Source organism: Neovison vison, chromosome 3 (genome assembly GCF_020171115.1).
Source record: "Neovison vison isolate M4711 chromosome 3, ASM_NN_V1, whole genome shotgun sequence".
Classification (NCBI taxonomy): domain Eukaryota; kingdom Metazoa; phylum Chordata; class Mammalia; order Carnivora; family Mustelidae; genus Neogale; species Neogale vison.
This window is the reverse complement of record NC_058093.1, coordinates 8,414,969-8,427,932: the sequence shown is the minus strand read 5'-3', so window position 1 is coordinate 8,427,932 and position 12,964 is coordinate 8,414,969. Positions and strand designations below refer to the sequence as shown.

Genomic DNA, 12,964 nt, shown 5'->3' with positions numbered 1-12,964 from the left:
AAATGAGCTTTCTTTGAGCTATATCTCTCAGCATTGAAATGTTAGGCCACAGAAGAGTCCCTCTGATCTTGGTATCTTTCTAGGAATTATTATGATTATAAATTCTCATTGTCCTATGGTAGAGGCAGTTCATAGGCATTTTCAGTTGGTAAGTGCTGGATACGATATACTTTACTGTAATAAATTTTACCAGTAATCCTAATAGTAATTATGTTGAGCATAATGCCATTGAATTGTGCTCTTGTGACTCATCGAAGTGAAATTTAAGTAGAAGTTCAGTGCAAACGTTATTTTTTTAAACTGTGATAAAATATACCTAACATAAAATTACCATTTTAACTGTTTTTAATTGAGCCACAATTCAGTGGCATTCAGTACACTCATATCGTTGTGCATGCCACCACCATCCATCTCCAGGATTCTTGTCATCTTTGCAAACTTGAGCTCTGTCCCCCTTAAACAGTATGTCTCCGTTCGCCCATGTGTCCCCCAGCCCATGGTGGCTGGCCTTCTGTTTCCCACAGGGGCTGCGCTAGCTACCTCTAGTAAGTGGAACCGTACAGCATTTGTCCTTTGATGCCTGATTAGCATGATGTTTTCAAGGTTTATCTAAAGCATTATTTTTTGAAAGATAATTTAAAAGCTCCAAACAAGTATAAAACTGAAGCTGTGTGGCTTTTTGTAAAAAGGTTCCTAATAATTTAAAATGGATGACAATTTTTCCCTTGGAAAACCTGAGCTAATATTCTTAAGTGAATTTCTTTAAACATTACAAAATACAAATTTTAATTAAAAATCTGTTTAAATGGGGGCGCCTGGGTGGCTCAGTCGGTTAAGCGTCTGCCTTTGGCTCAGGGCATGATCCCAGGGTCCTGTGATCGAGCCCCCATTGGGCTCCCCTACCCACTTGTGCCCTCTGGCTCTCTATTTCTGTCAAATAAATAAGTAAAATCTTTAAAAAATATATGTTTATGTGGATAATGCCAGTTTATCATGCCAAGTTCTGAGAAATGGAGCCATAGAATGTTTCTGTAGTTCTACAAAATCAATTTTAAGTTTTCTAATTTAAAAGATATGACTTGAAATAAAATAGACATTTTCTTTTGAAAACTTAACAGATTTTAAAACTGGAAAAAATAACAATTGTTCTTGGTTCATTGTGTCTTGTTAGTATATGGGTTTAGAAATATAAACCTAAAATTTCTTATTTGCCATTCTTATTTACCAAGTTGTAGAACAATCCTTTCCTGTTGGTGGCATCTAATAGTCTAAAATCCTTCTGTTGGGGCTTTAAACCTGGTTTTATGTTCATATGTATCTTAATTGTTTTCAACATTCTTTGAGTTTATGTGTTGTGCAAGAAATAATATTTTTAAGAGCTGTTTTAAAAATCCATCAGTTAAAAATGGCGAAGTATTTTCATCTGAGAATTAAGGTTTGCACTTAGGTGACTTTTTTCCAGCAGTAGTTTAGATCTAAAGTGATTTTCACTACAGACCTTCACGCTTCTGGAGGTGATCCCTGCAGTTGAAATCAAGGGTGACCCGGCACTGGAGGTCGCAGCCAGGGACCTGATTCTCACCCTTTCTGCACGGCTCACTCGAAGCGCTCCCACGAGTCCTAAATCCTTTAGGGAGCAAGATGAGAGTGGAGAAATGGAAGGGCAGACCGAAGGTTGGGAGAGCATTGATTTTTAAGTTGTCTTAGCTTGTTTTCCTGCAGAAGAAGAGACTGAAGTGAGGACTTGGATACAGTAAGTTTATTTGAGTGAAAGAGGAGTAAAAGTCTGGAGAGAGTAAAACCACGAAGCGGCAGCGGGTGCACAGGTATCAGCTATCAGGTTGGTGTGGATGTGAAAGGAGGTCACACACTCGGTGATCAGGAGAATGTAATACCACTTTAAAATCCAGCCGTCTGCCCTGGGATGCGGCCACTGGGCTCCGGGCTCAGCAGGGAGGCTGCTTCTCCTTTTCCCTCTCCCTCTGTGGTCTCTCTTGCTTTCACTCTCAAATAAATAAAGTCTCTAAAAAAAGTTAGGAGAAATAAAATCTACCCATCTGGGTTTATTGAAGAGTCATAGGTCCCAGGAGCAAGTGGGTCTGTGTTCTGGTATTAGAATACTTTCCCTGGGCGAATTTTTGTTGTCTTTTTAGAAGACCGAGGTATTGTCCTGTTTTGCTGCAGTCCCCACCACCGTCCATCGTTTTCAGCACTGAAGCTGAATGCCACTTAGCTCTCATCCCTAGTCTCCCTCCCTCTTGTATGGATCTGCCCGGCTCTTGTAAGTGCAAGAATTTATGAACCCTGCCTTAAACTATGGAATACATTCGTGAGTGGCCAGAGAAATCTAGAGCTGCTTAGAGCCACGAGAAAGATCTTTTGGAGCTGGAATGCAGAGAAGCTCATTAGCGTTGGAGGCCAGCAGCATGTTCCTCTCATTAACATGGAAGGCTTTAAAACCACTTGCCAATGTTTGGGGGTGAGTAGGCTCTTTGGAATGAACACCCCAGTGTTAGGTAACAGATGCCCACATCCAACTAGCTGCAGAGACTTTGGTAATGTCTCCCAAATGTCACACCACAGCCGATCACAGGACTAAGATTTGCTGTTGAGTGTGCCTTCTTTCCAGATGTCCTGATTTGTTTGAGAAAACGTGTTTATAAACACTCATGAGTTTCATGAAAAAAAGGGTTTATCCCCCCCCCCCGATCCTGTTTTATTAATGCTATTTAAATTTCACGTTTCAGGTGAGTACGAAGCCCCAGTGGCAGCAGGCAGCTCCGTCATTCCATTTGAATATAAAACAGGACGATGATATTCCAGAACCGTTTAGTGTTAAAAATGAACAGTCATATGGTAAGAAGTTCATTCCAACTTAGAGAAATTTTCAAGAGGAAAAAAAAAATCATTACAACATTTAGTTGAGAGTAGTGAAATTATAAAACTGAAATGACATTTATATCAAGTAGAAAAATTTATCCCAAATGTTTTCCCTCATAAAATAATTAATTCTAGTTCTTAATTATCTCAGGCTGTTGTAAAGGTGATATTTTCAGAATTGGGGGCATTTATATTAAAACTTTGATTTATTGTCAGACTTCTCTACAACAGACTTAGAAGTTTTTTTGTAAGAAGGATTTTAATAAGTTGCAAATATTGCTTCCAAATTAGTCATTTTAATATTTTTTACTTTTTATCTTTTTGACTTATCAGATTGATTACGTTGAATATTAACTTTTTTTCATCATGGTTCTTTAAATTTTCTGATATAGTTTTGTGTTCTGTTTTTAATAATAATTTTAATCTTCATTTTAGGAAGGCTCTATGCAAATTAATTGAAAATTAGGGTTTACTAGCATGTTAATCAAAATATAAATTAAATTAATTAAATATTCTTGAAATAGTCTGAAGTTTCTATTATGATGATATAAAACAAGAGTAGTTTAACTTCCTAATAAAAGAAAATTAATTGTTCCTATGGTTACTTGAGAACTTAAAGTGTGTAGTGTTTTCTTGAAAGGTGCTTTAGCCTTTTATTCTAACTACCCACATGGTTTATTTTATTTTTTAGAGGACTAACTCATGCTTTTTTTTTTTTTTTTTTTATTTCAAGCTGAGTACCTGGAACACTTTGGAAAAAAGAGCAAAATAGTGGACCAAGCTGAGGACAGTTATGCTGGACCATCTACTACTAAAACCAAGAACAAATCTCTACATAAAGAACGAGAAAACTTTAGAAGCACTCTTGTTAACGTCATTATGTGAGTTGTGTAAGCTGACCAGTGTGTGTGACCCTCGTGAGAGCACTGGGGAACTTTCTATCTAACAGTATACAAGTTCTGTGCGTCTCTAAGAATCCCTTAAAGCCTTGTTGGAGTGAGGTCATACCAATAAAGAATGAAATCTGGACTTTGCCCTGTTACGGGTGTCCCTCTTTGTACCACGAGCTGAAGCGGTGCGGGTGTGAATTCGAGGTCGGCGCCGGTGTGAATTCGAGGTTGGCTGGGAGAGTACGACGTCTGGGAGTTGGGGTTGCGACGACTGTGGTTGGTGGAAGGGTATGGGGCAGTTCTTTCTTTCTCCCCATTTCACCAGCTCAGGTGATCTAGCAGCTTCTCTGGCATCGGGGGGCCTCCTTGTCTTAAAAAAAGAAAGGAGCTAGGGTGAAGCCATCAGCCGTGTGAGCAGGGCCCGGCTTGCCTGGTGTGAGCTGGACGTCCATTCATGAAGAGCAGAGCGGACACGAGTCACTAACTCCTCACTCTTTCCTCACTGCCGCATGCTAGTTGGTTGGTACATTCTTTCTTTAGGACTCTCAAGGCCCACACATGGCTATTTGTGGACTTAATTTCATGACCTGGTGCATTAAGTAACTCACTCACAGAACCCGGCCTTCCGGTCCCCATGTGGGGCTTTACGGACCCCATGGTCTTGAAGGGATACGGTGGGTGCTCTGTGATTACAAAGGGCAAGGGGATTTGGGGGGAGCCCTGTGCAGCTGGATTGTGGGTGCCTCTGCTAGAGGGTTTGGAGTTTGCCTTTCCTGGTCTCCACTAGAATCTTACTAGTTTGGCTCACTTTTGTCGGTTTTTTGGATGAAGCTCTCTCACAACCCACAAACAATGTAAAAATCAAAACCCAAAGCTGTGGACCAGGTAGGCTCTAATTACAAAGTCTTTGAAGCAACTTTTTCTCTACCCAGAGATCTGGTCAAGACAGATGATTTTCTTGATACAACTTCCCGTGCCTGTCCTTTCTGGTCGTTTTCTGGGCGAAGACAGAGCCCATCTTGGGTTTTAGCGTCACACAGGGTTCTCTTTGAATTCTCCATTTCACTCAGTCCTACTCAGAACCTGATCTCCTGATTCATAGGGTCATTAAAGGCTATGGCCCCAGGCCCCATTAAAGGCTATGGCCCCAGGCTATAGCCATAGCCTTGGGCTTTTGCTGATTGCCATTCCATTTTTGTTTTTTAAACTCCTATTTCCCTTCTTTTTGTGAGCTCGGCTATGTATTCGAAAGGAATGTGTCTTATTCTGATATTTATAGAATGGTATTGGTTTTTCAGATTATGTTTGTTCTTGTGTTATAAGACATCTAGTCCCTTTTTAGGCATTTTATGTCATTTTTTAGTTATGCCTTTTATAAACAGGATATGGATGGACATATGAAATTCAATCTTAAGAGTTTCTGTACTTTAATAGTACATCCAATCCCATTTATAGTTGTTGGTATTTCTTATATATGTGTGCTTCTACCGATTTATTTTGTACTTTCTATTTACTTTATGTTGCCTTTACTTCGTTTTTCTTTTTTTCTGCTTTCTATTGAATTGAATTTTCTCTTCTCCCTTTCTATTGGCCTAAAAGCTATCAAATATCTCTATTCTTTCAGGGGTTACCATAATATTTAAAGCCACCTATTATAATTTATTCTTTTTAAAGTTTAAAATTCAATTTTTATCAGTCTTCTCCTGAATAACACAAAGGGGTCTTGGACTGCTCTCACTTAGCTCTAAAGTTTCCTTTGCATTTTCAGTGTGATCATTTGTTGTTTTATTTCTACCAGTATTTCTATAATATTTTTATTCTACTGAGTCCTTAAATTCTCCATGATTTTTTTTTCTTAAGTTAACACTTGGGGTTACTAATGTGTTTTCTAATTCTTTAGAAAATTGTTTTTGCATTGAAGTTTTCACTTCTGAGTGCTTTTTTTTTCCCTCTGAAGTTCACCCTGCAGTGGTTGTTTCAGTGACGATCTATGAGGTGTAAAGTTGAGATTTTTCATCTCTGTAAAGTTCTGTGTTTTGTCCTTACTCTTGAATTAATGGCTAAGCTGGCTACAAAACTAAATGATAATCTTAATTTTTACTTTATATCTGAAAACATTAGATTGAAAAATATTGGGAGTGTTATTTTTTGGCATGTACAATTTCCCCCCAGTTTTATTAAGGTATTATTGACAAAACAACTTTTTTAAAGATTTTATTTACTTAATTTATTTAAGATTTATTTATTGAGAGAGAGCATGAGAGAGCACAAGCAGGGGGAGGAGCAGAGGGAGAGGCAGACTCCCCGCTGGGTGGGGAGCCCGATGCGGGACTTGATCCCAGGACCCCAGGATCAGGACCTGAGCTGAAGGCAGACTCTTAACCAACTGAGCCACCCAGGCTCCCTGACAAATAAAATTCGGGCATATTTAAAGTTTGCAGTGTGTATATGTTGTAAAAGTATTCCCACAATCAAGTTAGTGAACACATTCTTCACCTCACATCTTCAGCGTTTTTTTTTTTTTTTTTGTAAGAATGCGTAGTTTCTACTCTCAGCAAAATTCAATCATACAATATAGTACTTTCAACTGTAGCCACCACCATGGCATATATTATTGTTGATGAGAAGCCTTTGTCACTCTAGCTGTCATTATTTTATTTGCAATTTATATTTGTACTCTATCACCTCTTTTTTTTTTTTTCCTGAACATTTTATTTTCATAGCCTTCTAGATAGGCTTAAAAACAGCTTTACTGAGCTGTAGTTTACCTACCACTAAATTAGTCCAGGTTAAATGTACAATTGAATGAATTTCAGTAAATTTCTATGGCTGTACAACCTTAACCAAAATCTAGGTTTAGAATACTTTTATCATCTGCTAAAAATGATTCCCATTTCAATGAATTCTCTCTGCCAATGGTTGCTCCAGATAATCATTGATCTGTGTTTTGTTTTTATTGTTTTATCTTTTCTAAAATTTCATATAAATGGAATCTTACAATATGTATGCTTTTTAAATCTTTTCATTTTGTTTACTGTTTCTGGTTTGGGACTATTTGAAAATGCTGCTATGAACATTTGAACACAAGTCTTTTTGTAGATATGTGTTTTCATTTCTCCTGGGTAGATGCCAAAGTGTAGAAATGCTCAATTGTATAGTAGGATATATTTAATTTTCAAAGACTTTGCTAAACTGTTTCCAAGTGGCTATGCCATCTTACATTCCCACAAGCAGTGTAAGAAGAGGTTTCTAGTTTTTCAACAACCTTGCCCACACTTTGGTTAGAATAGGCAAAACAAAACAAAACCCATTCAAGTGGATGTGTTATTTTATCTCCTTGTGGCTTTAAGTTGTATATCCCTAATGACTAATGATGATAAGCATCTTTTCTGGTGTTTCTTTGACATTCATATAATTTCTTTGAAATTATAATTGAAATAATTATTATAATTGAAATGTCTAAGTCTTTTACCCATCTTTAAATTGGGTTATGTTATATTTTTGTTAATACATTCTAAGAGTTCTTGATATATTTCCTTTACAAGTCTTTTATCAGATCTATCATTTGCAAATATTTTCTTCCAGTCTGTGGCTTATCTCTTCATTTTTGTAATGGTACTTTTTGGAAAGTAAAAGCTTTCAATTTTAAGGAAGCTCAATTTACCAATTTTTTCTTTTGTTGATGCTTTTGGATTTCTATCTAAGAATATTTTCCTATCACAAGATTTTTCTCCCAGGTTTTCTTAGAAGGTTATAGTTTTAGCTCTTAGATTTAGGTACATGATTTAGTTTAATGGCATATCTATAGTATGAGCTAAGGTTGAGGTTTGATTTTTTTCCATATAGATAGCCAAATGTTCCAGCCTCCCACTGAATTACCTTGACACATTTGTTAAAAATCATTTGTCCATGTGAGGGCTTCTATTTCTGTTCCCCTGGTCTGTATGTTCATCTTAACATCACTACCATGCTGTCTTGATCACTTGAGCCTTATAGTCAAGTTTGAAATTAGTTTAAATCCACAACATTTATTATCCATTTCCAAAATTGTTTTGGTTATCATGAGTATTTTGCATTTTCATACATATTTGAAGACTAGCTTGTCAGTTTCTGGGGAAAAAAACCAACAACCTAGGATTTAATAGCTAATTGCATTGAATCTGTAGGCCAGTTTTGGGATAATTGTCAATAATACTGAGTCTTCTGGCCCATGGACATGTTATTTCTCTTCATTTACTTATTTTTTCTTTAATTGTTCTTAGCAGTGTCTTGGATTTTAATGTATGAATCTCGTTTTAAAAAATCTCCTTTTAAAAAATATCCCAAGTATTTTTTGCTGTGAATGGAATTATTTAATTTTCTGATTGTTCTTTGCCAGTATGTAGAAAAATCAATTGATTTTTACTTAAATATCTCACATCCTAAGACCTCACTAAAACTTGCTTACCAGTTCTGCAGCTTTTTAAAAGCTTCCATGGAAATCCCTGTGTATACAATTATGTTGTCTTCAAATATAGTTTTACTTCATTTCTGATGCCTTTCTTTTTTCTCACTTCTCATTTTGTAATTATTAGGTTCTTCAGTATATTGTTGAATAGAATTGGTGATAGTCAACTTCCCAATCTTAGTGGAAAACATTTAGTCTTTCACATTTATGTAGATGTTAGCTATAAGTTTTTAAGATACCCTTTATCAGGCTGAAAAAGATACCTTCTTTTCCTGGTTGGCTGAGAGATGTTAGTTATCATAAAATGAGTGCTGGATTTTTGTCGAATGCTTTTTCAGGGTCCATTGAAATAAGAATTTGGTTTTTATCCTTTAATGTTTTCATATAATATATTACATTAAAGGCTTTTCATGTTAAAGCTTGCATTCCTGGGGCACCTGGGTGGCTCAGTGGGTTAAGCTGCTGCCTTTGGCTCAGGTCATGATCTCGGGGTCCTGGGATCGAGTCCCACATTGGGCTCTCTGCTCAGCAGGGAGCCTGCTCCCTCCTCTCTCTCTGCCTGCCTCTCTGCCTGCTTGTGATCTCTCTCTGTCAAATAAATAAATAATATCTTTTAAAAAAAAAGAAAAGCTTGCATTCCTGTCACTTAGTCATTATGTATAATCTTTTTTGTGTGTTGCTGGATTTGACCAGCTAATATTTTGTTAAGAATTTTTAGGTCTATATTAATGAATGATACAGGTGTGTACTTTTATTGTCCTGTCTGACTTTAGACCTCAAGATGAGTTGTGAAGTGTTTTCTGAATGGGTTTGGGTAGAATTAGTATTATTCCTTCTTTGACAGAACTTTTTCTTAAAGTAGTCTCTGTGCGTAGCATGGAGCCCAGTGTGGGGCTTGAACTGACAACCCTGAAATCAAGACCTGAACTAAGAACAAGAGCTGGATGCTTAACTGACCAAGATACCCAGAGGCCCTGGACAGACTTTCTGAAGCTATATGAACCTGATGTTTTCTTTGTAGGAAGATTTTTATCTATGAATTCAGTTAACTTGATAGGTATCTATTCAGATTTTCTTTCTTCTTGAGTCAACTTTGGTGTTTTTGCTTTTTAGGAATCTCTTTTCACTTAAGTTGTCTAATTTGCTGGCATAAAGTTAGATAACTTCCTTATTTTCAGCCATTCTACTAATTTTATCTTTTAGCACCTGCTAGACTAGAAGACAAGGATCTCCTAGGCAGATTGGTCACTTTCCTGCGTGAATGATGGGCCATGTGTTTTTTCAACCCCATTTTATCTGTCCTCTCTCTTCTTTTCATGTTTCAAAAATTTGTTGAAATATCTCCTCTGCTGATGACTCTCTAGTCTCTTTACAGTGTTGGTTAAAATTACTACCGTGTTCACAAGGAAACTTGAAAAAAGCGATGTTTTTGCTACCGTCTTGACTCAAAATCACTATTGATTTAATAAAGAGAAAATCAATATAGTTTTTTCATTTTCAGGAAATAAGGTACACCATATTTTCTCTTTAGTCAGGTAAAATGTCTCCTATATTGATTTATTTCTGAAAGGAATATTGTTCTGCTGGAAAGAGCGTGGCAGTTTGGACGCACATGTGGATGGGCAAATCCTTATTTTTTGTACTTAATTAACTACATGACAAAGAGGAAGTTATTGAATCTGAAGTTCAGTTTCTCATCTGTGAAGTGAGAATAATTTCTCTGTCTCGTCTAACAATAGGTGTGAGGATTAGAGATAATGTATGTGAAACTATTGAGGGGCTAACTAGGTGATCAATAAAGAATGTTTTTATTATTACTATTTCCAGCAAGTAGAATCTCTGCCTGTAGCCACAGAATGTTTGAATCCTAGAATTTTAAAGCTGAAAGGATCTTCGTGATGACTGCAAAAACCTGTGCAGCTGCCCTGATAGCCCCCAACCTTCTCCTTCTTCCTTTTCTTGACTGTGCTGCACTCTTTCAGGCAGGCATTACTCATATGGAGGATGAAGCTTGGTATGTTCTCTGGGTTCAGCAAGTTAAATAACATGGGCATTTCTGCCATTAAAAAACATCAACAACCCAGTTATTGGGGTCATATACTTTAGGGTGGCAGAGTTTGTATGCAGGTGTCCTGATTCTTGAGGTCCATTACTGTCCCATTAGTAACACTTTACAATCAAAATAACGACAAGGCTACTTTTGTAGTTAGAATAGTCAGCGCTTCTCATTCCAACTACAGAATACCTTGAAGATCTTCCCTTGCTGCTTTTATATTTGTATTCCCTCATTTTATAAACATCGATGGAGCACCTACTATGTCCTGAATTAAACTGAGACATTATTCGAGGCATTGCATTGGCTCTTTTCTCTTCCATATAATGGAAAGGAATGTGAAGTTCACAAAATATTTGATTCCTGGATTTGCAAAAGACAAAATAATTTAGAAGATGTATCTGGCATCTATCTTAGTATAGTGTCTCAGATGGATATTCAATAAAATTCCAATCTTCACTCACTAGACTGTTAGTGGGAGGGACTGTTTTGTTACACAGCATCACTGACCTGTAATCCCAGATGAAGTTGGGATCCAGAGCCTGATGCATTCAATGATGAGCAAGTTAAAGCTATCCCAGAACAACTTATTTTTCATGAAGATGTGACCTATGTCTTTCTCCACAGTAGTGCCCAGAAGAAGTCACAAAATGTGGCCTGTAGGGGCGCCTGGGTGGCTCAGTTGGTTATGCATATGCCTTCGGCTCAGGTCATGATCCCGGGGTCCTAGGATCAATCCTGATCCTTCATCGGGCTCCCTGCTCAATGGGGAGCCTGCTTCTCTCTCTGACTCTGCTGCTCCCCTTGCTTGTACTCATGCTCACTCTCTGCCCCTCCTAAAGTGGAGTCTCTAAAAAAATAAAGACTTGATTTTTAAAAAATGTGGCTTGTATAGAGTTTGAATTTAATTATAGTTATCAACATTGTCCATTTATAGACAGGCAGTAATAAATACATGAGAACATATAAACTTTCACTCTTTGCTAGCTTATTCTGTATATCTCTAGATATCTGAGAAATGATCTTTTCAAGAATGTACCTGTCTTTGGGAAAACTAAAAATCTTTTCCCTCAGTGCTCATTTAAATCCCTTATTTATAAATAATCATACATATTTTAGCAATAATGCAAGAATACTCCTACAACATTTTAAAGAAGAGAGAGCTTGAGTTTGGAGAAATGAGGAAGAATAGGTAAAGCTCATCAAGAAGAATGTAGCCTCTGGATTTGGTCTTGCAAATCACTTCCAATAAAACTGTCTCTCTATAAATAAAGAGAAAGTGTTCTGGGTGGAATGTGGTATCAAACAAATATATGTTATATATACTATTAATAAAATGTTCCAACAATTCATTTTTTCTTAAGATTTAGTAGAGACAGCCTGATGCTTTGACAGTAGACCCTTAAACAACTTAGGGGGGTTCTGGACACTGACCCCCGCCACAATTGAAATCTCACGTATAGCTTTTGACTCTACAAAAATTTAACTACTAATAGCCTGCTGTTGACCAGGAGTCTTACTGATAATATAGGCAGTTATTTTATACATAATTTTTGTTATATGTATCATATACCGTATTCTTACAATGAAGTAAACTAAAGAAAATATTTAGAAAATCAAAATAATTTACAACACTGTACTGTAAAAGAAGTGTGTGTGAACCCACACAGTTCAAACTTGAGTTGTTCCAGGGTCAACTGTATATCCATTGATGTATATTCTAACTGCCCTTTTGTATGATTGAATAGTGTGTTTATCATTTTCTTAGGCAACAAGATGCGGTGTTAGACTCACCTAGTCCTGGTGAAAGCACGTTTCCCAAACTGACCACTTCTGCAATAGAGAAAGACATTTTGGTAATGGACTGTCTCTTTTGTCAGTATACTTGAATGTAAAGGAAGCACTTCAAGATGCCTTTAAACTTTTGAGCTTACCCTGTACTCCTTTCTGGTGTAGAAGTAAATATGGAGTTCCACAAAATTGCTCTATGGGATTAATGGGGGAAATCATTTCCCCCCTTGCCATCTAAGACAACAATGAAAAATCTCATTTACCAGCTCCCTTTGTTAGAAAGAGCCTCGGTCTTGTATAGCTTTTATATGTCTTTATTCTTCTATGAGAAATTCTCTTAGTTATATAAAGTATACTTTACAGAGCATATTAACCTACTTAAAAATATAATTATTCTAGTATTTCGAATACAGAAGAATTTTTAAAAATATAAATCTCGAAGACTCTAACATTGCTGATTTGGAAGTATTTTGAAAAAAATACTTGGATGTTTACAATTTTTCTAATGAGTGACATGTAAAACTTTATGAAAATATACCAAAGTTAAATGTCTGTTAGAGAAATACTAACATGTCTTAAAATGAATGTTTATGTACACATTTAATAGTAGCTGTAAAATTATAAATGGACTATTGGTCAGTTGGAGATTTCCTCAATCCTGTCATAGATTTCTGAGCTTAATGTATAGGGTTACTGATTTGCTTGCAGCTTGTATGATTGACTTGATTATCAATAATAAAAGGACAAAAACTATGACATTTTCACACATTTATAAAGCACTAAATTCTACTTCAGCATGGATTCTTCTTAGTACATCATATATTTGGTAATATAATTTGATATTTTTCATTGTAGTTATGAACTGAGATGAGCTTTAATTTTCATGAACTATCCTTTTTTTTT

At 36.5% G+C, this 12,964-nt stretch overlaps 1 protein-coding gene across 1 annotated transcript in view; it reads left to right on the top strand.

The window, feature by feature from the left end:
- Positions 1 to 12,964, top strand: part of DNAH7 (dynein axonemal heavy chain 7) — a 251,111-nt gene that overhangs the window by 17,584 nt on the left and 220,563 nt on the right. Inside the window, exons 4-6 of the mRNA XM_044241200.1 lie at positions 2,748 to 2,856; positions 3,614 to 3,761; positions 12,039 to 12,126. Of these exons, the coding sequence (XP_044097135.1) occupies positions 2,748 to 2,856; positions 3,614 to 3,761; positions 12,039 to 12,126 (345 nt within the window). The remainder of the gene's footprint in view (positions 1 to 2,747; positions 2,857 to 3,613; positions 3,762 to 12,038; positions 12,127 to 12,964) is intronic.